The sequence below is a fragment of the Orbicella franksi genome, chromosome 2 (assembly GCF_964199315.1).
Source record: "Orbicella franksi chromosome 2, jaOrbFran1.1, whole genome shotgun sequence".
Taxonomy (NCBI): domain Eukaryota; kingdom Metazoa; phylum Cnidaria; class Anthozoa; order Scleractinia; family Merulinidae; genus Orbicella; species Orbicella franksi.
In genome coordinates this window covers 32,678,512-32,705,736 of record NC_138146.1, presented here as the reverse complement: position 1 = coordinate 32,705,736, position 27,225 = coordinate 32,678,512, and the positions used below count along the sequence as shown (strand labels likewise).

Below are 27,225 nucleotides of genomic sequence, written 5' to 3'. Positions count from 1 at the left end.
TAAATGTTGTTTACCCGAGAGATCCACGCACGATACGGTGTGCTGGACTTGGAAGAGGTCAAACGATTCCAAGCTGATAGGTGACATCGTTTTTCCTAATCATGCACTGATATTTCTCTGTTACAAAGAAGAAGGTGAGTAAGCAGATCTATATTATGCGTACAGAGCCATTTCATTTCATTTGACTCTAATTACCGTTCGGACACAGGTCAATTGTCCATAATTTGAAGCTAAACATCACGCGATACATATTTGCAGCAAGGTCATGCAAAGAGTTCTAAGCTTAAATTCTATCCTTCAATATCAATCTGTCTGATACGACTCTGCGAAATAATTATTGTCTGATAGCCATCTTCCCTGGGAAGGTGTTCAATCATCCGTTAATGCGGGGTCCAACTCAGTGTAGAGTTGCCTGCTTCTTCCAATGCCTGAGCAACTCGTCTTTGGTTCGCCAGATGGATGTATGCAGCGGGAAGTTTAAACATGCTTTCCAATGAAATTCTCAACTAGTCATGGGGGAAGATATCGAGAAATAACTAAAAAACGTTCAATAGACAAGCAAAAGCCGCAAATGTTTTCGTTACGAAAATGAGACCTGCTGGAACCAAGGTGATAAGAATCTCTTGGCTGGGAATGTACCCCATTGTGGATAAGCTACTTAATATGGGATCCTAGTATACCTAAATGGTAATAATGCTGCCGAAGGGGAGGACGATATTAAATATGCTAACAGTAACCTTATGAACTGTACTATGTCATCTGCTTGGAACGGTGAAGAATTGATTTCTACAAGAAGCCATATGTGAATCGTTATGAAGGGAAATCAAGTTAAATTTTTATGGGGTAGGGTGCTTGGTGGGATTTAATAGATAGTGCGTGCAAAATACAAGAGCCCTTCTCTTCACCGGAATTTCTCCCTGGCTCTTTTAGTGTTCATAAATATTTGATATTACACCCCCCTCCCCCTCCCCCCAAAGAAGAAAAAAAATAATAATGATGATGGCAATTACAAAACACTCATTTAGCTGAACTTGATGCTGTTCAGTACATAAAGGAGGGGATATTTTAGTAACCCCTCTCCCATTACAGTGCAAATGTTTTTGCATGGGTCCCCCTTTAAAGCCAACTGTTTGGCACGGCCCCCTGTCAAATATCACCAGCCCACGCTTTCCTCTCTTTAATATATCTTTAAAATGGACATTTTGTAAACAAGTTATTTTGTGTGCCGCACTTTCACGGCAAATGTTTTTTGCATGATCCCCCCTTTGAAGGCAAATTTATTGGCATGCCCCCCTCTAATACATTGAAAATGAACGGTCCCTAAGCATCAACATTGTGCAATGGACACTTCTGAAAAAACTCTTTAGTAAAACTATAAAATAAACATTTAGTAAACTATAAACTCTGTGACAGCAACATTTCGCTGTTGAAAAATCAGATGCCTCTTGAACAGCAACTATCAATGTTGTGAAATCAACTATAAACTCTCATTATGAATTTGACATTGCAGTGACATTTTTTATCACAAACTTTATATGTTCTAACAGCAACATTTTGCTGTTGAAACAATAATTATATACAATAAAAATCAAATTTCTCTCCAACAGCAACTATAAAATACATTGTAAAATCAACTATAAACTATCATTATGAATTTGACATTTCAGTAACATGATGTACCCTGCTAAACAGTTAATTTTTATCACAAACTTTATACGTCCAACAGCAACATTTTACTTTTGAAATAATATAGACTATAAAAATCAGATGTGTCTTCAACAGCAACTATAAAATATGTTGTAAAATCAACTATAAACTATCATTATGAATTTGACATTGCAGTGACATCATGTACCCTGCCAAAGAGTTATTTATTTTTATCACAAACTTTATACATTCTACTAGCAACATTTTGTTGTTGATATAATATAGACTATAAAAATCAGATTCCTCTTCAACAGCAACTATAAAACATAGGCATGCAAAGCATGCAAGAGTTATTTTTTTTTTGTGAAGTGTCGGAGGTAGGAGCATTCATGGAGCTGTTTATAGTAATGATTTGGTTAATTTGAAAAGTTTTATTGGTTGCAATGTACAGCAAGAAAGAAACTAGGAATTTATGATGTACATACAATGTTACATCGGTCATGTTAAGATAGCTAAATAGTAAGCCATAAAATGTTTGACTGAACAAACTACAGTAATCTGACACGTCTCCAGATTAATGTAGATACCATCTTATTTTTTTTCTTTGATTCGTTCTTTGATAAAATCCACACTGTGATTGGTGTGACATGTGCACATGCATAACTCCCTCACTCACCAATCACATAGCCCTTTCAACCCCCAAGAGGAATTTTTGCTCAAAAATACTCAAGTTAAGAGACCTTTTCGCATTTTATAGGAGTCGTAAGTTTACCCTTTTTACACAACACAACACAACAACACTACTTCACCGAAAATAGAAGGAAAGAGAAAAAAACCCTCTCTGACACATTAAAAGTCTGATTTAATTAAACTGCACTTTAACTTGGTGCCACGCAGTCTTCAAAGAACATTTGAGCAGTTTTGATACTTTTTACCTTTAAAAATATCGGGCTGAAAAGAATGTCATAAAATGCCCATCAAATAAAAATAAACTGCTACTGCAGAGACGTAAAAACCGTCCAGAAATGAAAGATTCTTTTTTGTTTAATATCCTGGGAACAATAGCCGATAACTTGTCTGCTCTAATTGAATCTACTCCCATATGAAAAACAAAAGTGTTAAGTTTTCATTTGTAACTAAAGATACCAAACATCTTGTGGGAAAGAGTGGTGACGATTCGTCAGCGCTACTTGAATTTAAGGTTACAGTATACCTTCAGGGGTGTCTCGCGTGAGAGCGATGTAGCGCGTGCAGTTTAAGCTTTAGATACCTAAACCCCTATATCAAATTAAAGCTTATAGAGCTGGCTATCAAACTATACCAAGAATTGTGAAATAAAATGAATTGTCGAATTTTTCACGACCACTAAATGAGAGCGACCGAATCACCTTTTGAAAGCTACAAGTCAAAGCGAATTTTGTTTTTCACCAATGTAATTTTTTCCTCAGCTTCAGGGCCCAAAGCGCTTTAAAAACGTGTCTGCATTTTGGCATATTCAATTGCGGTAAAAAGTTACAGAACATTTTCGAAATAGGATTAAAAAAATGTGGAGTAATCGTACAAAAATCGCTCTCGAAGAAAAGGTATTTCGAAATTAACAATTCCCAGACACACTTTTTTAGTTTATATGTTAAGCTAGCTACTGTCCAAATTTGAGGGCAATTGAACAAATTCCCTTTGAGTTAGAACTCTTTAAAGTGTCTGCTTCAAGTGAAAAAATTTATTCGAGAAAACAGCGCTAAGAAAAATTTTCTGCTTCGCAAACAAACTCCGCCCACAAACGCCTTCAACTGGGTTCTCAGATAACTGAGCCAATCAGTGCAGGGGAAGTTTACTACCGTTAACCTCCTGGTGAAATTTACGCGGGAATCTCTAAAAAACTCTTGTGTTTCGCAATGCGCTCAAGGAACCGAAGGCGGAGAGGTAATTTTTCTGTAGCTCGGTTTTTCTTGAAGCTCAGTGGTCTGGCAAAATGGGGAAGACTAAAAAGAATACGAACGCTAGAGTGGCTGAGCGAGGAAAACAAACAAAAGAAAGCGCGGGGAGCAACTGTGTGTGGTCAACTGTGCATGGATAATATTTCAAATGGTCTCAATGAGTCCGGCGATTCGTCAATATCGTACTCATCAGAAGAGTCTCTGTCAACATCCCTGTTATTGCTGTCAAGTTCCGAAATTTTTACAGAACCTTTCTTTTCTCTTACCATGAATATTTTTCCCGCCTTATACGATAGCTATAGCTTCATTCTCGTGGCGAACTTTCGCTTCTTCACTCCTTGATGTATTTTCATTCGTTCTTCGCTGTTTTCGCTTTTTCAAACTGGTCCATGGCTTCAACGTGGTCTATGTCTACTTATGACTTAATAGAGTTACACCTAATACCAAAAATGCTGGGTAGTCAGAACAACAATGCTGATCAACTGAGTAGTCAATTCGTTACATCCATACAGGCAATTCCCGCGAATACATCTCGGTTGATTGCATACGCACCATAGAGCTGTCAATCAAGAGGTAAATTTTTACTTCCGGCGAAAATGTAAAACCGCCATTTCTCCGCTTATATTTAGCCTTATTCTTCGACCACTACTTTGACCCAAAAATCCAAATTTGAAGAAAATTGCCGACCTGAAGGTATACTGTAACCTTAATCCCTTGTGAAAAACAAGAGTGTAAAATTACCCTTTGTAACTAAAAAATAAATTATATCTCGTTACATTTACATGTAACAAGAACAAAACAATTGTCATCTGCACTTACTATTGTAAACATTAGAACTGTTTCAAATCTAAATAGTCTCGTCTCCTCTAAAACATGTCCTAAGAACTAGAAGCAACGATTTGTGAGCTCTAATCGAATTTACATGTACTCCTCGTGAAGAACAAAAGTATCAAGTTACCTTTGTAACTAAAAATAAAATATCTTGTTGCATTTGCATACTACTAACTCACAAACTGTTTCAAACCTCAAGGCTCATCTCATTCGAAACTAAAATCCTCAGCCTAACCCAGAAAAAATGTCGAAGTAATTAAGCCAAATATATGAATACTTCCTCCTCTTTTATATAAGAATAAATATGGCCGTTCTTAACTGTGTCGGAATCAGATCTTCTCATATATGATTTACCTTTACAATAAGAAATTTTATTGGCTGTTTATAGTAGATCCAATCTGATTGGTGTGACATACATACATCTCTCACTCACTCACTCACATATCCATTGACCCGTCCATAACATACCCGACACGCCGACTAAGAGGTATTTTTTTACAAAAAAATAACTCAAATATGGTGTAAATTAAGTCTACTATAAACTATCTATAATACAAATTTAACATTGCGGTGACATCATCATGTACCCTGCAAAACAGTTAACTGTCTTTCACCAAGTGGCAATGTTTGTTAAGCTATATTGTGCAGTGCAGGGTAGAGTGTAGAGTACAAACTTAGGCAATTTCTCTTCAATACAAATTCTTGATGTTATAGAACAATCTCTCAATTGGATTCAATCTGAAATAAGATAAAATGAAACAATCATTTCCCTTATAAAAGTAACCAAAAAACCCAATTTTCAGTGTAATAAATGGTATATGCAACCTAGCTAGAGCAACAGTGATGTTTGTAACACACTTCAAGATCATCAAAGTCAGTAACTGAGAGCTGACCACCAAATTAAGTGAAACAGAAAATAACCACTTAAAACATCGAAGGATGGCTTAAATAACTCATTAAATAAAAGAAAGCAAGAATGGGCAAAATTGAAGAAGATTTAAGGGGATTGCAATGGGATTTTTTGAAAACCCTTCAGCCTAACAGCCTTTCAAAGTTCATATCCCTGTTGCATGATAGCAACAGTGAATATAACTGAATATATATTAGAATTGGACATACTTGTTTATCACAAAGTATTGTAAGTAAAGTTAATAAGGATCTGAAGGATAAAAGTAGCGTACAAAAACCAGCAAGAAGTGAAAAAAAGAGCAATTCACACATTTAAGAACTCACCCTCTTCTTGCTTTCCTAAAACAGTACCAAGAAAGCACATGGAAGTCCACTGCGCATGTTAAATCGTCCAGTCACGCATTTTCCTCTGCACATCCTAAATCTTCCATTCGCGTATAACCACAACTCCTTGCGCCATACCACGTCACTGTGCATCCTAAATCTTCCATTTGCGCATAACCACAATTCTCCTGCGTTTAGTAAGAATAATTGATTGCATGCCCCTATAATGTAACCGAATATGGTGAGGCCACCATGCCTCCCACAGGATGCACTCATGGCACCCAATAACTGGGCCTGATCATCATGATCAGTGGTGTTTGGTGCAGGCACAGAAACAAATCCTCTCCAAATTTTACCTATCTTTCTAAATAATGAAAGATAAGCTCTGACTTGAAAGCCAGTTAACGCTAATCCAGGTTTAAAAGTTAATCAAAGTTCTAATTTCTCTTAAATAAAAGTGTTTTCACTGTCCATGTTTGTTGGAGTTTGTCGTTGTTCAAAGCCAAAACTGAAGGACAAAAAATTTAAACAGAAAACTTCACTGAAATGTTACAAAAATTGAAATAAAAATTTATTCTAATCCTGGATTAGCTTAATCGTGCTTTGAACAACCTGAACAGGGGCAATGACTAATGCATGTAAATGTTCATGTATATTTTATGTCAAAAGATACTATCAATAATAAATTTCCATTTATTATTATTATTATTATGAAGTATTAAAATATTTTAAGAGGAGGCCTCTAATCACGTGCATCTGGTGGTGGTTTTAAGGAGGGTCCTCTAAAAAACTAAAAGTCTAAAAATTATATATTAAAAGTCTAAAATACAGTATATTAATGAAAGCTAAAAATGTAAGACTTAACAGCTAAGGTTTAAACCTAGAACTAAGATTAAAAATAATACTAACTAAGGTTAATTGTAAAAATGGTTAAGTAAAAACTGTTTCTGCAAATGTTTGTGTTTAAAAATCCTTTTTGGCATACGTTTTTTGAGCTCACTCAGCAAACTAACAAACAGACAACAAGTGAAGAGATAGATCCATATAAGGGGCTTTACTTGTTTTGAGCAACAAGAAATGCAATCTGAAATTTTCAAACCTAATATGTGCCATCAGGGGCAAGTAATTATTCTTTTAGCATATAACACTCAAAGAGAAAAACTTGACCACTTGCTTCTTAGTTTTTGTCCACTCCATCATGAAACTAGTACTGTTGCCCTTGTACTGTAAGGCTTGATAGTCGTCAGCTATCAGCTCATTAAGACAGCTTGACTTAATTGCTACTGTCAATAATGTAGTCAACATGATTACACTATAATTAGAATACCCAGCAATATAATACTGCTCTAATGACAATATATTAGTGCTGGATGATAAGTGTGCACTGCACCCACTCTAGTTTGATGTACTGAAGTATCAGTTACAAATGTTTGCAGTCTTTTAGCCTGTCAATTGCTCAATAAAGTTTTGCATGGAAGTAAGAAACAGATTACATGTAGGTTACTTGTAATCATGACAGTTTTACAGTCAGCTGTCAGAATATTGTTATTTTCTCTCGCAAAGGGTGTCTTGCAAGTCAGTGAATTTTAAAGAGGTATAGATCTGTAGTTGGGTCAATTGCATAATTTTTGGAAAATACCATCTATCTATTTGGCACATAATGTGACCTCTGAATGACAGAAGAGTATTTGCTTTTACTGTAAGTTATGTCTTATGCATAGATCAAGGGTGTTTAATATGGACTACTTAGGGAACCATATGGCCCATTTCATCATGATACAGTTTGTCATGTTATTATACTCATTCCCATTTGCAATTTGTCTTCCTTTTGCAGAATGGTTACATAGCTGTTACATTTACAAATGGAAGAGAATGTTGTGTAAATAGCAGCTGTCAATCAGTGTCATGTCTCTGACTCACCTTGAATTGTTTGACCAAGTGGGTGATTACCCAACACCTTTCAATGGACATAATGACGAGGATGAGGACTATGATGAAGATGAAGATGACGAAGATGAAATCCCTAAGATCAGGATTGGCATCTGTGCTATGAGTAAAAAGGTGAATCTAAACCTGCCATCATATCTCTATATGCCTTAGCTTAGGTGTGAGTCTCATGCCTTGATGTTGAAAACTTTGATGTCTTGTGTACTCATGACTATGGACCAAGCTCTTGGCCAAATAAAAGAAATACCCTATTTCTGACCATAATGGGTAACAAACCAAACCCTTTGGGGCCTCACATACTGATATAGCCCATACAAGGGAGTACCTCCCACTCGGAATTGACAGGGAAATTTCTGAGGCCTTCTGCAACATTTTTTAAACATCCTCAGAAATTCGCAGATGACTTCAGATATCTTTCAGTTTGGGTAATCTTTGAAAATCCTGATACTCAGGCTAGGATTATAAATTTCATGCCTTTGACTCTGAAAATGTTTGCAGGTACATGTGCAGTATATTATAAATTGCGTTCACATAGTGTAACGCAGTCATAATCCAGTTTGTATTGGGAAATTTTCAGACAGATTTGTTTGCCGATTTGGCCCTGGCCCCCCACAACAGGAGCAAATTAGATCATGAGCACATGCACGCAGTCACATATTCATGCACCCTCGGCCATAGCAAATGGCCATGAGTTGTGGTAAGAAAACAAATCTTCCGTGTAGCTCGGCAAATGGCCATTATGACTGTCAGATCTGTGGTCAGAAAATAAATTTTCCAGTTTGTAGCTCAACAAATTCCTTGTGGCCATAATTGGTTGTCAGAAAACAAACTTTCCGTGTTGATTAACCTGCCAATTAAGGCCATGTTTTGTAGTCAGAATGGTTAATTAATCTTTTTCCTTTGTGAAAACAAGATGTAAATTTGAGCGATGCAAACAAATTTATACAAACACAAAATTTAAAAACGTTTGGCGACACGCTGTCTTGCAGAGTCTGGTCATTAACGTTATTTTCTCAAGAAATATTTGTTACAAGTGTTGCTAATCTGAAATTGAACTCTAATTAGTGTTGCCAAAAGTTCAAATGCCTTTCCCGGAAAATATTTTGTCCAGTACAAGTTAATACTTAATTAATTAAAAAACACTTTTACCCGTAGGCTTCAACTTCATGTGCAGATCATTATTTGTCATTCAATCAAACTTGGTTTTCTAAGGAGCCATTTGAACAAAACCAGAGTAGACCAAACATTCAAAGTATGTGTGAGAATGCACCGCTCTAATCTTTGATTACTACTAGTTTTCAGATATCTGTGGGAGGGGCAGGGGTTTCTGAGTTTTCTACTTTACTTTACTTTACTTTTACCTCGGGTTCCTGCCCCTTCCTTAGTGGCAGCTCCCACGCCTTTTGCAAAATAGTTACATTCAGTCTTTTTCCCTATTTTTCTGAGGTTGATCCCATGACCTGGGAAATCTGACTTCCTGCCCTCTCAGATTTCCTCTCCTCTTACTATGCATGTCCTCCCTATCCAATGTATCCAATGTTCCCTCCCTGTATCCCTGTCTACAGATTTTAGGAAATACTTACAGTCAATGGATAATATGGCCATCAATAGGTCGTGTAAGTCTAGCTTAACATGCGTGCTGCTGTACATTCTAAGTTGTTCACAGCCTGCAGTTACAAATGATCATTAAGTGTCTGAAAGTTATAAAATTATTAACAGTTATGGTCTCAAGATTTGTTAATAGTGATTTTTTTGTCAAATTTCTTTTTAAGACTAATTCTCCACCAATGCAAGAGATTCTGAATCGGATGTCTGTGTTTGACTGTGCTGACATCTTTGTGTTTCCTGAAGACATCATCATGAATGTTCCTGTGGAAGAATGGCCAATCTGTGACTGCCTGATTTCATTTTACTCAAATGGATTTCCTCTTGAAAAAGCTATTGAGTATGCCAAACTTACAAACCCTTTTGTTCTGAATGATCTGGAGATGCAGTATGCGTTAATGCACAGGTTTGTACATTTGTATTATGACACTCAGTCCCATCAATTTTAAGACTGGTACTATTAATACTGTAGTTGAAAGGATGTTAAGGAATCACTCTCTGTTGTATTAGCACAAAATTATGATGTTGTCTTTGGCATGTAAATAATTTTTTGGTCTTTATATAATGTGTGTTTATATACTTAGTTACTTTTGTTGAATATGATGTTACACACCCAACAAATAACTTGGATCAGATACCATCTTACTTATTTCATCTGACAGGCTAGGATAAAAGTGCTCAAACGAACTTGCATATGAATGTGGATGGTAATGTGACATGCACTGATCAACACTACTGTTCACTCCTTCTTTTTAGACCAACAATGTACAGTATCCTGGAGATTGCTGGAATAGAAACACCTAGGCATGCAATATTGCTACGAGATGAGAATGGAAATCCCATTGACACAAAATTTGTTGAACTAGATGATTCAGTGCAGATTGGTGATAAGGTGTTCCAAAAACCCTTTGTTGAGAAGCCAGTGGATGCAGAAGACCATAATGTATATATCTATTTCCCCTCGGCAGCTGGTGGTGGGAGCCAGAGATTGTTCAGAAAGGTTGGAGACAGAAGTAGTGTGTACTCGCCTGTAAGCTCTGTGAGGAAAGAAGGGTCATACATCTATGAAGACTTTGTAGTTACTGATGGGACAGATGTGAAGGTAAACCAAGAGTTGACCATTATTTAATTACCAAACATCTATCGGTCACAATTTAGTAGTCAATTTAAGACAATTACTTGATAATGACTTTTGATGATGCAATATACCTCCAAAAGTTAGCTTATTAGTATATCATTGTGTCTTTTGCATGATGCACAATTGTGTAATTTATGATGCTGAGAAGAGGTTACAAGTTGCAAAGTTACAAATTACACTGGTTTAAAATTCATTAAGTCACTCCTGGCCGGCATGGGCAATTCTTTGTAGAAGGCTACAGAGGAAGAGATACCTCTGAAGATTTGCAAAGCCAGCAAGGTTAAACAGGACCACTGTAAGCATAGGATATTTAATCATATATCAATGTTTCTCAATGAATATAGCAAAGTGTCTCAAAGTTAATTTGTTGAAAGGGAAACAAGAAAGAACAAGATCATTGAACAAGTTTTTTTCAGTGACGAAAGAACAGGAAGTGAACGTGATACCTGCTGGAAGGCCAGAACGACAAGACTTAAACCGGAAAGAGCCACACAAAAAGGGAAAGATCATCAGAGGCCCTTCTTTGGAGCTCCCAGTCATGTACGACTTAACAACAGACTGCGTGTTCTATCTCGTTTCCGACATTCATTGATGCTGTGTCTCTTGTTGTTGTTGCCATCAAAAGGCACTAGAAAATGACCCAAAATCTTTCTGATGGCTTTTCATATCATTGTGACACAGTGCTGAAAAAACATTCACCCTAGCGCTTTTGTTTATTAGTTCCAAGGAAGTTGTGGCCCAACTTACCTGACTGCATCCTCCAGTACGTGGCTTTAATAGAGTAGACGTACCTCTTGTATGTTTTGCAATCTTGTGTGAAACCTATGTTGAAACCAATATTGTCGTCAGTGAAGCGATCAGAAAACACAGCAACATGCCTTGAAATTAAGGGGGAAGCTGCAAGAAGTCCTTGATCTTTTTGAAAGCCCATTTCACATTTTGTTGGCATTCAGTCCCGCAGCAACGTCATCCTTAATAATGTTATTGTTTTGGAAGACCAAATCACTAGTGCCTTGCCCAGTACTTTAAAAACATATTACACGTAAATGCTAATTAAGTTGCCCTGCATTTGCACCACACACGTCACTCATCTTAATGAAGGGGCCGGGCATGTTTTGTAGTATAAAACCTTGATGGGTTGCCCTCGAGCTCATCCGCATGCGTTTTAATTTTCAGGGTTGGTGCTGGTGGCTTAGAAAAGTCAAATCTGCATCTAGTCAAATCTGCATGTCATTTGTTAACCATGCCTCTGATGAATTTCAACTTATGTTCTAAGGTCAGAATCATCAGGTATTGTTGGTCAAGCATCAATGTAATCTGGCGAAGGAAGACATTCTTTTGTAAGTTGTATGCCACACTGTCTGGTCTGTCCTTTGGCATGTGAATGTGGAGACGAACTCTCAAAGGAGCTCATTCACGGTATTTTGAGCTATTTTGGCCACATCCAAATTGACCTGTTAATTGAAGGAAACCCGAAAATAGTATTATCAAAAGAAATAGTAATAAACCATAGAGGAAGAAGAATGGTTAAGGATGAAGGAGATTAACATGGATTTCAAAGAACGAACTTGAAAAATTTAGGCTAAGCTTTTCAAGATGGGCAAACCGTGAGGTAGAACCTTGAACTGAAATCCAATGCGCAAAACGTAATCTGTGAAGTAGTCGTCGAAGATAAGCATTTTATATCACGGCTGTTTTTTTCTCTTAACTTAATCCTTAAAATAAATCGAAGCACCATTGATAGTGTTAAAACGTGGCAATTTGGCCCTGAAAGATATATTTCTAGTTTGACTGCTCAGTGTACTTAAAAACGGTTTCATTTCTATCACTCTCATTTCCGGTAATTACCAAATATTCCAATCGTAAAGCTGGTCTTTCACAACAACGAATGATGCTCATGATGACAGCAAGTCAGGTGGTTGTTGCATCCCTTCCGAGATGGTTGTGGCGGTGTGATAGCCACCTCTTTTACAAAAGACCGAGTACTTTTGTGCGTCTTCTTTTCATAAATAGATTGGTGATAATCTTCCTGTTGTGCTATGACTATTGAAGTGCTTGTTATCGTTGTCTTGGCCTGTCACGTTTGAGTAGATTTATGCAGTAATGAGTGCTTTTTCTGTCATATGGAAAGTAAAGTGTTCTGAAGATGGAAGGAAGTACTCTGTCAGCATATTCCTGGATATTGTGTGGTCTAAATGTGACCTTTAGACTGTAATTTCTTTTCACCGCAACAACTAATTGATGTATCATGACATTCATGTTGATGGCTGGTGGTTGGAACACACATTTTATCCTTTTGTGCACTAGTTTCAAAAAGAGCTTCAAGCAAGAAGTGGTGTTTCTGGAAATAAAGATTGGTTACTGTTATGATCACTTCCAAAAACCAGCTAAACAAACAGAATCCTCGTGGAGTTTTGGAGATCTATGATGATGCCACAGCCAGAAGCCGTCTTGGATGATCCCTGATTCCACCCCCGCAACTTCCACAAAATATTTATAGCTTTTTAAGCTCTCTTTGGGACTTTTCTAATTTTGATGCATTTTCGAAAGCAACCACAATGACCAGTTTCACTTCCAGGCAACCTTAAATGAAAATTGGCAATAGAGTAATGTGTAGGGGTGTAATGACAACGTCATACCGGGCATGTTGATATACCCACTAAAGTATGCAATTAATTCCAGGTGATTTTCTTAACTTGTGATTGTAATTATTAACATTATTTCAATTCAAGGTGTACACCGTGGGCCCAGAATATGCCCATGCTGAAGCACGCAAGTCTCCTTCACTGGATGGAAAAGTTGAAAGGGACAGCCAAGGGAAGGAGATACGATACCCAATTATTCTTGATCAGCAAGAGAAAGAAATGGCCCATAAAGTTTGCAAACTGTTCAAGGTATAAGGCATATCAAACTTTATGTTTAATCTTTGGTAGACAATGTGGCTCTGGGATTAACTTCCTTTTGACCCTGTATTCCTATTAACCCTTTTTATAATGATAGTTTCTGAATTTTCTTTACGTTTTGATAACAAACCCACAAACCAAGTTGGAAGAATCGTTATTACCTTTCGGATTCCCATTTACCTTTCGTGTAGGAAAATATGCCTGTTAAGTCAAAGAAAAAACTTTAAAGTATTACGGTCTCGTTGCTAATTTTTAGGAAACTGTGCCCATTCACTTTCTCTTCTGCTTCTTGTTTTATTTACTCGTCATTAATTAGCTTTCTTCTCACAATATAACTGCATTTTCAAGCAGACAGTTCGCAAGAAGAAAGAATAAGCAAACCTAGAAATAATATATCATGTACTATCAAGATCTCAGAATGAACTCAGTGACAGGAAGTATAATAATCACTGGCACAGTATCAATTTGTAATGAACCGCAGTTTCTTTGCAACTTTGTCGTTTTGTTTTTCCTCGTAGCAAACAGTTTGTGGTTGTGACTTGCTCCGCACCCATGGGAAGTCATATATTTGCGATGTCAATGGCTTTAGCTTTGTCAAGAACTCTAAGAAGTACTATGATGATGCTGCACAAGTGTTAATGAGCCTTATTGTACAAGAACTAGCTCCTCAGTTGTACAAACCATACAATCTAGATGTGCAAGAGGAAATTCCTGCTGTTAAAGCTCTGGGAGGTACCAGGCTGGAGCTAAGGTGTGTGGTTGGCATCATCAGACATGGTGACCGAACTCCAAAACAGAAAATGAAAATGGAAGTCCGGCATCCAAGGTAAGAGGGACTTTCCTTCAAACAGTTCTGTCGTCTACACAAAACATGGGCAATACACTGAATGCCCCAATGGGGCACAGTTACGTAGTATCCGACTGAATTCCAGCTGGATCATTTAGAGAATACCACCTCCAATGTTCTGATTCCTCTTGGGAAGTTTTGGCAGACAACCATGTTATTCACGACACGTCAATTATAATAAACAGATTTCGCTCCTGCTGCGTTTATGATGAACATGGTTATAATCAACACGTAGTGTCATCGATACGCGGAATAAAGAGGGAACTTTAAATGTTTTACTCACGGCATTAAGGTTTGTGTAATCAACACAGAACCGAAGAGTAGTTCCTTTGTTACCTACGAACAGCCATGGGGAATCCATGGGCTATTTGAAAGTAGAGGTGTAACAATAATCCATCATCACCATACAATGTGAAAACAACATTGACAATACTTTTCGATGCTTTGGATGAATGCTCTCAGACATATTAAATATAGTTCATGACGAGAACAAGGAGTAGTGAAACCTTTTGTTATTATCAAATTCTGATAAGTATGAGAAGATACAACTTTTGGTAAAGTTTAAAAAAAAAACCGTTGGGTAGGGTTGAGAGTCACCTTAATTTTCGAAAAGTTTAAGGTGGCTGTGACCTTGCATACGGTGACTGTGCCCGCAGTAGGAACGCCAGTCAAAACCAAACCGTCCTACTGGAACAACACGGTAATAGTCTTTTCCTTCGCAACAAACAAAAATAAAGACAATGCTGAAGTTGCGTTGGTCTCCTGTTACTTTACTCGAGAAGTCTGGGCTTAAGGTGGCTCCATAAGGTAATCATTTATGGCGTTACGCGCGCAAGTATTATGTTTTGAATGCCGTTTTTGCATTCGTTTTTACACCCAGTCCTCTCAAACTAATTACATGTAATAAGCAATGATTAAATAGTGTTTTGCTATTATCTCTCTTAAAATTGTTGGTTTTAGTCTTGAATTATAAATGCCCAAACAAATATGTTTTTTACTTTTTTATGGCTTTACTTGCGATTTTCTTGAATTTCCTTCGGTGAAATCTTCGCAAATTTTCACAGCATAACGCTTCCCGCGGGATACGAATTTTAAAGACGAAAAGAGTAGGGTTTGTAAAGGCAGGTTTTTCAAATTTTGCAAATTTACGGCTTATACCGCTGCGAAAAAACTGGTCTTATAGATTTCTCTGAAAAACGAGCTGCGACTTATGTAAAACATTTACCACCAGTCTGCCAAGTTTTACGGAATTTCACCGAAGGAAACGCGAGAAAATTTTCACTGTCAGTTTTGCTTGTTGTGCTCATGTTGACGTAATAAAATATCGAAAAACACTGAAGTCTTCCTTAGAGCGCGCGCAGATTACTTGAGCTTTCGTCCTATGCGCGCGTGCGATCGGGAGCCGCCTTAATTTCACGAGGAACCACGCATTTTGTTCAAAATAACACAACTATTTTCCTACCTGGCGACACTCTACCAACTACAAGTGAGTTGCCGGTCGCGGATGACCCACTTTTGGCGCTTAATTGAAATTGAAAGCCTGAAAACACAAAATGTTTCAAATTTTTAACTTTTTACAAACTGATATGGTTTTTGGAATTATAAGTCCCTTTTCGTGAAAATCTACCCGATGAAATAATAGTGTTGGAACATGAAGCAATTATCTTTTCTGTGAAGTGTTCCAGGGTCTCTTGTCTCGAAGTGTATGACGTGTGTTTAACCATGTATTTACTTACACAATGCTATAACGTATTGCTTATTTCTACTGGCAGATTTATTGAACTGTTTAGGAAGTACCACGGCTTTGAAGATCAGAAGCTTAAACTCAAGAAGCCAACTCAGTTGCAAGAGGTGTTGAATATCGCCAGAGATTTGCTGACTGACATAAAGGAGGGGAAGCCAGTTTTTGAAAAGCCTAACAAGATCCATCAGCTCAGAACTGTGTTGGAAATGTAAGACCATATCTTTCTCTCTTCAGAAAATTCTGTATTACTTGTGACCCGCAAAGGACTCTAAGAGATCGGCTTAGGTTTTTTTCCTGCATAGGCAACTAGATCCAGCCACTTCACAACCTGAAAAATTCTCAATTCTCGTATGTTTTGGAAAAGAAAAATTAAAGCTCTTAAAAACCCTAGTAGTCTGGGAGTATTTTTGACTCGGAGCACTGAATCTAAACCTTGACTTCAACTTTGATCTTACACACCGTGATAAATGCTGCTTAAATGCACATCATCAGTTTATTTCCTCGTGTCTCTCCAAGGTATGGTCATTTCTCTGGTATTAACCGAAAAATCCAATTCAAGTATCTTGGAAAGGGAAAACCTCGAGAGGGAACTGACAGTGAGCACAGTGACAGAAATGTTGAAATTAAAGGAGAAAATGAGGGGGAAAGAAAGGAAAGCGGAGAAAGAACAAGTGCAACCAGTAAAGAATCAAGCCTGACTGAGGAGGCTGATCAGAAAGGAAGTGAAGACAAACTGGAGGTTCCTGTTGACAAGGAACATTCTTTGCTGTTAATTGTGAAATGGGGTGGAGAACTAACCATGATGGGAAAGGAGCAGGCTTTAGAGCTGGGTCGTGCTTTTAGGTATTAACGAAATTTATTAGTCTGCTCTTCCGTCTTCTTATGACAACTGCGTATTTTAATTGAGTAGAAACTGAGGTAAAGCCTTCGAAATGCAAAGATTTTGATCCCGTGCTCTTTTAGTTTATAATTCCTGCCGTTCTTATGTATCCTTCATCGAAGTTATCTTCGGTTAAAATAGGAGCCTGCAACGCAGTGCCATTTTATTTCGCTCTCTGTGTGCAACACAAAGGCGCTCGGCGAGAATAGGAAATAAAAAAAAATAGTTTTGCTGTTCAAGAAAATACGCCTTAATGGAGTGTCCTGCCAGTGTTCAAACCGCTCACCGCGTCTGTCAAATTTGGAATGGTTTTTGATGAGGTTGTTAAAATAAAGTTCAGCAAACTTCTATAATTGTTTTTTAAGTGTCATCTGTTTCGTCCAGGAACATGAACACATGGTGTATTTTCTAAAATCGCCACATCTGGTTTTAAGCTTGTCAGACAAGTGTAGATATATGCTTCTACAATTTTATCACAACTTAGAACAATTTTACCACAGCTTGCAACGATTTTATCTACAATGTACTGGTCTTAAATAGGTGTATGTATCCTGGTGGCCAAGGACAATACTCTAAGCTGTCGGATTGTGGTCTGTTGCGACTTCACAGTACTTACAGACATGATTTGAAGATTTATGCATCCGATGAGGGACGAGTGCAAATGACAGCTGCAGCTTTTGCAAAGGTACATAATTTATGGCACTGAAGGGGCATTTAGTTAAGAGATGTATTGTAATGAAATACAGTGGATTTTCGAAAAATTAAAATTTTTGTGATAGCATCACTCACCATGTTATAGTGTGAAAGTTCAATATATGCATCAGTTTATTTGTTGCTCTTAAGTCTTGAACTCAAGTCCTGCACGTTCACATGCAGGCTGTGGCTCGGGCAGATTGCTAAAGTACATGTAGTATTTTAGCTGACCCATTGAACTGCTTAAGATGATTAATGTCTAACTTCACTTTCGGTGTATTTCAACCATAGAGATGAGGGTAAAAAAGTCATCTAATCATTGTTCGTATCAGAAAAGGAGACACGTTTTTACAGTCTTACAATGCTTGGAGATTTGGGCCTATGTCTTGCTAACATAATTGATTTGTTGCTTTTAGGGTTTTCTTGCTCTTGAAGGTGAACTAGCGCCTGTTCTTGTACATCTTGTGCGTAGTGATAAGAATACTACAGAGATGCTTGACACCCCTGATGATGCCGCAAAGATACTGGGAAAGTAAGTCCCTGTGCATGACTGCAATTGCGGATATAACGATAACGCCATCATTGTCAAGTACTAAAACTTTCAAATTGAATCTCTGGCGTTATTAAATGTTATTATTGTTGCTCTTTAGCTTGGGAGTCTATGAAAGCAGAGTCAGAACTTTACAGCACAGGAGAGACAGAATTGTCTTTTATCGTTCATCGTGGTGATACCGAGTACTCGTTTATTTCAATAGTTAACAGTAATTGTATCTGATGAGGAATTCACACCTTAGTGCACAATTCAGTCGTTATCATCGTTGTTTTTATTTGTGAAATGGATAAGTCACAAACGGACATGGAGGTATGGAGGAAGGACCTGTCGAACTTTCTAGTCTTAATACACCTCACAAGAGCTGGATCGGGTTTGATCATCAGTGATGTTGCGCTATAATCTTCTAGTTGGCTCAAGTGATAGTATTCTCTGGTACAGTAGCTACTTTTCCTTTGCAGGGTGAAGCACAGATTACATAAAATGCTTCATTCTAATGAAGATTTCAAGGAAGCAGATTTTGCCAAGGTTGTGAATGTTTTTCCTCTTTTGTATAAAATGTTTCATATTCAAGATATTTTAATTTGTGCATCATTTCCATCGATAGTACATGTTCATCTTCCCAGGCTTCTTTCCACTAGGCACATGGCCATCTCTTTTCTGCTTTCAGAGTAACGTTTTTAATGCCGCGAGAGGATGTCAAACCAAACAGTTTGTTTCAGTTGTACAACATAATTGAAGCATCAAAAACGTTACTCTGAAGGCGACAAAAACATTTGTGGGTGTCGCAGTCTACTGGGAAGAGTAATAACCCAAATCCAAATGCTACATTTCCATGACATGGCAGTGATAAAATACTGTTGCAGGCCTCTAATAATAATAATTTACCCAGGATAACCCTTCAGTACAAAGTACTGTTATCAACGGGGTCTTGCTGACTATGAATTAAAAGCTAATATATAATTATAATTAATTAGTTAATTAAATATATTAATTATAATTTATTAGTTAGCTATACTTAATTATAGCAGACACCTATCCCTTTGTTACACCCGTGCGCAATTACCACGTTGAGCTGATAAGCATAATCGCGATGCGGTCGGACTTATGTTCCGCAAGGAACCGAGAAGTGTAAAGAAGAAGTAGAAAAAATAATCTTTAGCCCCATGTTTTGAAGCTAGGAGTAACAACATTGGTGCTGGAGTCTGAGGCTTTGACAGTCTGCGTAGTATTAATCAGTTTGTTCAAACGTCAGTGGCACATGCTGGCATGATAGCTAGTGAGCATACGCTTTATAAAGCGGTCAGAGTTCATGCCCTAACTTGAGTCATTGTGTCTTGTTCTTGGACAATACACCTTCACGGTGCCTTCCTCAACCCAGGTGTATAGACTTGTTAGCGCTTCAGGAAAACACATGCTAAAGAAACCGCAGCTAGATACCAATCTCATGGGCCACTAGGCTCTAATACAGACTTTAACGGTCGGTCATCAGTAACTGCCATTCTCAACATCAATAACCCAGGGCCTTACCCGGTATGCAGCAAACCAAGGCACTTGCCTCAGTAATTTTTTTCGTTTTTGTTGGTTTTCGTTTTGAAGGGGGCAAGGTAAACACTGTTAAATACCTAAGAAGAGAATTTAACCTCAGTCATAATTGTTTATGGCTACGGCCTTGTTACCCGGATAATCACATGTAACAGACCAATTATTTTGTCATTTATTTTAACTAGCTTGCGCCAACCAGGTGTCACTCAGTGATCAATGCCATGAAGTTTGTAAAGAACCCCTACAAAATGTGTGAGAAGATCTATAACCTAATGCAGGCTCTTACGGGACATCTGAAAGAGATGATTGCTCAGAAAGTGTATGACCCAAGAGGTAGGATGCTACCTACTTTGCAGCGTCTTCGTTTCTAGTAAAAAGAAGTGAAATTGCTTCAACTGTAACACTTGCAAGATGGACAAACACAGGTCTATCATCAGGTTGATTTGCCAAAGCAGAGCATTTTATTAGATCATCGTGAACGTGAAATGTTCGTTTCCCAACTTTCAGGTTGATTAACCCATTTTCTCTCTCTTGTTCGTTTGACACAGATCCATTTCTTTACCAGGATGAAACACTCGAACTGATGATGTACAGATGGACAAAACTAGAAAAGGTTACTTATGTTTGTAAAAGTGCGGACATAAAACACTTGTATCTGCCTCACTGGCGTTTTAATCTTTTTCCGTCACTTCCTTTTGAGAGCATTTGGAACGTTCTTAGTGGGTCCACGGCTGTTTTTTTTTATCGTTTCAACTCTAACTGGATAACCTTGAATTACCCCTTCAGTTTCGTTATTTTGGTGCTGCATTTTTCGTGCAAATAACGATAGCTGATTGGGAGAATTGCAATTTTGTCGCGAACTTTTGCATGGAGAATTGCGAGAGAAATTAATTCAGCCCTTTTTTGTAAGAACATATTGCAGAGCTTTCACATCTGATTGTTCAACATTATTCTGTCAGTTAAGTTTAACAACGTAACATGCCAAAATCGCTTTGTTGTCTCTTAGGATTTCAAGCTGAGAAGTGGGAAGTTTGATATAAGTCTTATTCCAGATATCTACGACTGCATCAAGTATGATGTACAGCATAACAGGTTGGAACTTGATCAGAAAACCTCGCTTACGTAATTCTCAAACAATTGAAGTAATTAATTCTAACATGTATCGCCCAGTGAAATGCGAACTCAGTTTTAGGTGTATTAAACACATCTCGTGTAGTCGTTTGGCTGATTGGTTAGCAGGGTATTTGGAGAGTGATCTGTGAGGAGACTGATGTAGAATGTAGTAGATCAGGGCCAATCTCATGAAAGCGGTAATGTAGCCGGAATTTCCAGCAGTGCTCTTTTGTCGTTGCGCGCCACCAGGCGAGAGACGGCTGACATTTCTGGCTATCAGATATGCAAACCTGTGGTATTGGAGTGACTCAAATTGAGAGTGAAAATACTGTTCCTTCTCACACTTCTCATAGGCACAGCCAGCGAAAGGATAGATACATTTCTTACTTCACCACCGACTGAGTCTTCTTTACTCTGTTATTAAATTTAGTCAGCTGAACTTGATAAACAGTTTGGATTTGTACAAGTGTGCCAAGGCCTTTGCAGATATCGTTATTCCACAGGTGAGTCGATCAGTCGAAAACCTGTAGGTAAAAAATTGCAGTTATGGTGTCCATCGGGAATCTGGGCGCACTCGTCTATTACAAACCTTGGGTCGGCTTAAACCCAACCCAATGGCTGTACAATGATGGGAAAACGTTGACCTTTCACTCGTACTAATATCATAGAGTTCGTTTTACGGGGGAAAATATTCCTAGTCAAATTAGAGCTTAAGTGAACCCACTTTTGGGGCAAATTGCTAAGATAAGTATTCTCTCACATGTATGAGCCGTCTTTGTCTTGTATCGACTTGCTTATTTAATCTTGTAAGCGTAGATGTTAATACGTTTAGGTCCTTCTTAGAGATCGGTATAGAGATAAGATTATGGTTGTAATTGCTCTCGTAGCACTAACCGTTTCAATCACAACTGCTTTTAATTAACTTGGTTGACGTGTCCCAACAAAATACTTTTCCAACCGTTTTGGGTTGAGGCTAGTGATAACGTTAGTTCTTTCTATATGGAATCAATTTTGTTTTGTCATATGTGTTGGTAGAGCATTTTTCGTTTTCTATCAAAGAAAAAACCGTTTTTGGAATGATTTGGTCGACAGAAATGTTGGATATTACAGATGAATATTTTCAGGTGAATTGGTGAGAAAGCGTCCTGTTGGGAGAGTTTAACCAAATCGACGGTCATCAACTGTTTGACCCAAGTGGGATTAAATATCTTTCAGGAATATGGAATCACAAGAGATGAGAAGCTTAGCGTTGCTCATAGTGTATGTGCAAGGCTCTTAAGAAACATCAAAGGAGATTTGCGACATGCTGATTCGTCAGACATCCATACTCGTCTAAATCCTGAGTAAGAAGTAGACAGAGCATGAAATTTATACTTGTTGAAAACTCACCGCTCTAGAGATCGAGCAAACTTGTGCATATAGAAACAAAAAACAATGAGAATAAAAGAGCGAAAGAGAAAAGTAGGAAAGAAACAGTGGCACATCTCCTGAGGCAAGAATTGAGTAGTTCATGCGTACAGGGTTGGCCATTTCGCTCTCCATTTTGTCAGTTTATTATTTTTAAACACAAGTGTACCTTCATAGAGAATTTTTCATTGAGTAAAACGCGGAAATTTCAAGGCTAGGAGAGGTTATCTTTACATGTAAACAGGACAGCAAGATATGGTTCTTGGCGATAATAAGAAAACTGAAAAAAGTTGATAGGTCAAACAAAATGTCTCCATTTGCATTGTATACGTTAGCTTTACTTCTTTGCCATATTGAATTAATTAACTTTGTATATCTTGCGAAAGTTCTTCACATAGTTGTCTCTATAGCTACTTGCAGAGTGTGGAAGCCCCCCATCGTCAAGTTCGAACGCGACTGTACTTCACTAGCGAGAGTCACGTACATACGGTGCTGAATGCTCTTAGACACGGAAAGCTTTTTGAAGTAAGCCATAATCTGTGTTAGTGTTATCACTTTTAAATTAGTTTCCATGAAAACCAAGAGTTTCGTCTGTGCACAACGCGTGTGGCCATTTAATCTTTCTTAAAACTCAGTGTCCGTCAATCGTAGCCTTAATTCAAGACTATTTTTTTACATCTTTGTTGTCTTTCCAGGTAAATGCACATAGTAGGTGACATCCGTGCGATGTTATTACTACTTTTATCATAGTCTTTTTTTGGTTCAAAACGTTCTAGAATGTTCCAGATGAGCAGTGGGAGAGAGCTGTAGAATTCTTGGAACAGGTTCCTGAGCTTAACTATATGACTCAGTTGGTGCTTATGTTGTATGAAGACCCTGAGGCTGATCCTCTTTCTGATCACCGATTTCACGTGGAACTCCACTTCAGCCCTGGAGCAAAGACCTTGGATGATCCAGAGTTCTTGGCAAGTAGTTCTCCATCAAGAAAAGCTGGTGAAGAGGAGATGAGATCTTCTGCGGCCAATTTCCCTTCAACTGACAAAGATGTAGAACATGCTTGTAAGAGCTGCAAAGTTGATGAAACTACAATGATGGATAGTGGTCACCAAAGTGAGGATACATCTGATAGTGTTATCAATGAAGACACATCTCTTTGTGATCTTACCGCATCCTCTCATCTTCTTGTAACCACAAGCACAAATCCTGGACAGCATGAGGCCGAAGAAAATCAGGATTGTGTGAATAAAGCTGTGAAATGGACCACTGGAACCTCTCAGAGCCTAGAATCAGCTGATGAGGAGGCAGCAGAAAGTAATGAGTTTGAAGCTTATGATGAAGTTGTTTACAGCGGAAATGAGCTCCCACGTTCTGCAATCGGAAGCGATGACTATTCTGATTCTGCCCTAGGAGCAAGTGTAGAGGACATTTATCTTTCTTCTGGTATGTCCATTGACGAATTACCTGAAGAGGAAACGTTTATAGGCAGACGGCGGCACAGCATGAGTGACACTGAACTAAAGAGTTGTCATGGACAACAGATTCGGAAAAAAGGCAGACAACTCAGTAGACGTAGATCTGAAACTGACTTTGCGAACAATGTTGCAACTGCAACACGAGAGGTTGCACAGAAAGACAAAGGAGAGGGAAAGGTCAGTTCAGTGACCTGTATTGTGGAAGAAGATGCATCAGAACGTCATGTACCAGTTGGCCGAGCTAAGTCTCATTCTATGATAGAAAATGTTAATCTTGACAAGAATTCACAAGGTATGCAGTGAGCAATAACCATGCAGTTATCATGCATATAAGAGAAACGTGAGAGAAATCAGTATGGAATAACCAAACAAGTATGATTTGCTGTTACTACAAAAGCCCGGGAAAGGTTAACACTTCTTTAAAAATGGTGTAATGTGATTAAATAGCCTAGGAGGTTTGTTTAACTTAATAGTTGTGCAGTACATGTTAATATTACATATTCAGTTACCGAAGGGAACATGATATGATATGACGCATCTATGTCTAGTGAGTCTTCAAGTGTTTGCCAGTTTCTATCGGATCTTTGAAAGGTAAACGGAATGGTACAAAAACCAAAAGGAAGTACAGTTTGTTGAATAGCCTGTACTGACCATTACTCATCCCGCTTATCCCTAATTGGCCAAGCTATGAAACTTCAAGAAGAGTATTACACATGGTATATTGTTCATTGGGTTATTATATGATGATATGATGAAATGATGAAAGAGGTGGCCATTTCAAATTCAAAGCGGCCAGGTTGCAATGTGAAATTGTAACATTGCAGCCACATAAAATTCAATTACTGTTGCAGCATTGTTTAGACTATACCACTGAAACATTGACGTAAGTTTGCATAACATACAATGGGGTTTTCCTTTTGATTGACAACAAAGAGTTTTCGCAGATGAAAGAGGCTCTTCTTTTTCTTTTTCTGTGCTGAATCCCTAGCTGAATTGTCTCGCTCACAGCATCTGATTTTTTGTATCCATTTGACTTCTTTCACTTCAATGACTTGGTTTATCGACAGGAACCTCGAAACCTCCAGCTGCTCGCACACGGAGCTTTGAGCATGGTCAGCAAGTGAAGACTATCGAGTCATCTTCTTCATACAGGAAAAGATTCAATGCTGGTAAGGACACTGATGGTGTATTGTCAACAAAAAGGACCCTAGAATCTCTAGTGCTTGGTAATAAAATCTCCTGAGATGGCTCGGGTTTCATAGATGCCATGGCCTTTGGGGATGACTTGTACTTAATTGAACCCCACATTTTTTGATGTTTAGTTTTCAGCATTGTTGATGCAACATGACAGAGAGCTGTTTAAGGGGTTCCACATTACTAGTGGGACTTCTTGTGTGCACTTTGTTGTTGCATTACGTGCTCTAATCACTGAAATACTCGCTGTTGCTTCAACCGATCAGGAGCAAAAGCAAACCACGGGCTTTTGTAACCAGTTTCATTTTGATCATTTTTCCGTCCTGATTGTGGTATTGGTTTACTACTCTCTATGATATCTGACAGGCCTGGTTACTACTTTATTTTTTACATTACGACAGCAGTTGGAGTATCCCTTTTAAAATTGTAACTACTTACTTAGTTGATGTTCAGTTTTTAAGACTGGATTTCATCAGCAACTTAGGATAAAACGAGTGCACTATGTAATTGGGCGTTTAGGTATGTACTCTTTCACCATAAATTAGATCGATGGTACAGTTTGTGTTCGTTTTTCCAACGTGTTCTTCTGTGAAAGCGCCAAAAATGGAGCAAAATGCTCTTTGATGCTTCCCCACTCTCAACTGGTCAGGAGGGGGAGGAAGGTTGGAGGACTTACAGGGCCCTGTTGATTGACGGAAACCTTAATTCGTATTGAAAATGCTCTAAACGTTTATACAATATGCTCTGTGACGCTCGTCACTCTCACCTGGAGGGGATGGGCAGAAACTGCATGCCCTAGGTTAAAAGCCACCACATCGGTCCATAGGCCGAGCAACGGGATAGTAATTTCAGTATTGTTATAGTTGCCCTCAATATTGGTATAACCACGTATTGCTGTTTTTTGTAGGATCTGCATCTGCCATTCGTGCTCTTAGAAAGTTTTCCTTCGACATTCAGAGTGCTTGGGTTGTGAGGCCACACTCCGTTACGAGAAGCTCCAAGCAAAGTAGCAAGCCACGCAGTAAGACCAACAACGGTTTATTTACAAATACTGCATGAACCCCCATAGACCGTGTTTTAAGACGTACTGTCTTGTTCTTCCTCGGTTAGAAAATAAATAGAAGCATTTGGTTGCCCTCTCACTGACCCGCAATTCCTGATTAACTTTGCTCTACACCTACGATGTGAAAGAGACAGGTTATGAGAGATATCGCGCACTAAAAGATGATTTATTGCCTTTATGTAACACCAGATTCCTTCTTGAAAAGGGTAATTACGATGCAACACAATACTAACACTGTCCATTTACTTCATGTATTTATTCATCGGAATTGTTCATGGGCATTTACTGAAAAGGCAACACCTTCACCATCGTGTCCTTCGCTGAAATCACCTGCTGAGATTTGCCATCTAAATTGTGAGCTTTAAAGTTTTTACGTTTTACCTTTTTTATGCTAACTGTTGGGAATTTTGGTTATATCTTAAGTTGCAGAATATTATGAAGAAATGACCAAAGTGGAATCACTGAACCCCCTGCGTACATTGCACAATGCTGTACCTCTAAAGAAGATGGACAAGTTCTTTGACAAAGTGACTGGTCAAAACATCAAAATCCGTTTTCCGCCAGTGCCTTGGCCATCAAGGAGCATTTCTCGGGAGGGTAACGTTACAGACTTGCTAACAGAGGCAATCGAAAAACTGCATTCTTGACAACAGTGATCTGTCGTGCAGTCACCATGGACAAGTGTTAGATACATAAATTTAAATATTTTCGCAGTGGCAACAAGCGTATTTTTTAGAAATTTTGTTATTATAGAGCTTTATTGATGTTAAAATTATAAAACTGGTAGTGCGCAAGATGTAAATCAGGTATTTTTTATTAAATTTATGTAACAAGTGTTTAAGAAAACACATCACGGGTCTCAAATCATGAAAATATTATGCCAACCTTTTTAAGTTCGAAAGGGAGATCCTCCATGGCTTCTTGCGTTTTTAAAGTACAGTACGGTATTTTGCACAGTGTGAACAAAGTTTTATTCATTCAACCATGTATTCAAAAGATTGTACATTTACAGTGTTGCTAACCGGCAAGTCAGGCTGGGAAAAAAGACCGACGAGGTTACAAATTATAAAGCTGTAACGCACAAGAAACTTAGGTAGCTAGTGTTCAAATTATCGCAGCCACTTCAAGAGGATTACAGTGCAATGTGATTTGCTGTACCGTGCTCCGATGCAGTATGCAATGAATCAAATATAATGTAAGTAATGTAACAGTTCGCTACGCTTGGCGACTATTTTACAATAGTATTACTGTGTCATTGTAAGACATGAATTATACTACCGAACGAAAGGCAGAATTGATTTTTGATCTTAAAACGCTTCAACGAAAGAGATACATAAGTTTATATATTTTGTTGCCATGGCTATCGATTTTAAACTTATAAGACATAATTTAGGTATTTTTATCAAATTTATATGAAATGAAACATTGTTGTAAAATCAAATAAAAGTGAATTAAAAATATAGTATTTTAAAGTCT

General features: G+C 38.0%; 1 protein-coding gene across 1 annotated transcript; it reads left to right on the top strand.

Moving 5' to 3' along the window:
• Window positions 1-46: 46 nt before the first annotated feature.
• Window positions 47-27,225, top strand: LOC145479386 (inositol hexakisphosphate and diphosphoinositol-pentakisphosphate kinase 2-like). The gene is made up of 21 exons (XM_081457740.1): window positions 47-134; window positions 7,483-7,709; window positions 9,368-9,606; window positions 9,957-10,302; window positions 13,071-13,232; window positions 13,760-14,067; window positions 15,861-16,040; window positions 16,349-16,675; window positions 17,253-17,397; window positions 17,822-17,937; window positions 18,417-18,483; window positions 19,686-19,833; window positions 20,049-20,113; window positions 20,507-20,592; window positions 21,044-21,116; window positions 21,829-21,956; window positions 22,431-22,545; window positions 22,797-23,784; window positions 24,560-24,661; window positions 25,594-25,707; window positions 26,173-27,225. The coding sequence occupies exons 2-21, from the start codon at window positions 7,554-7,556 to the stop codon at window positions 26,394-26,396; spliced, it is 4,089 nt and encodes a 1,362-aa protein (XP_081313866.1). The 5' UTR covers window positions 47-134; window positions 7,483-7,553; the 3' UTR covers window positions 26,397-27,225.

What these genes read in the sequence shown, in the direction of transcription:
- LOC145479386 (XM_081457740.1), top strand. Translation starts at nt 7,554, where the DNA reads ATGTCTCTGACTCACCTTGAATTGTTTGACCAAGTGGGTGATTACCCA. An exon ending in AAGTTTGCAAACTGTTCAAG is followed by an intron (nt 13,233 to 13,759) that starts GTATAAGGCATA and finishes TTTTCCTCGTAG; the next exon opens with CAAACAGTTTGTGGTTGTGA. An exon ending in GACACGGAAAGCTTTTTGAA is followed by an intron (nt 22,546 to 22,796) that starts GTAAGCCATAAT and finishes AAAACGTTCTAG; the next exon opens with AATGTTCCAGATGAGCAGTG.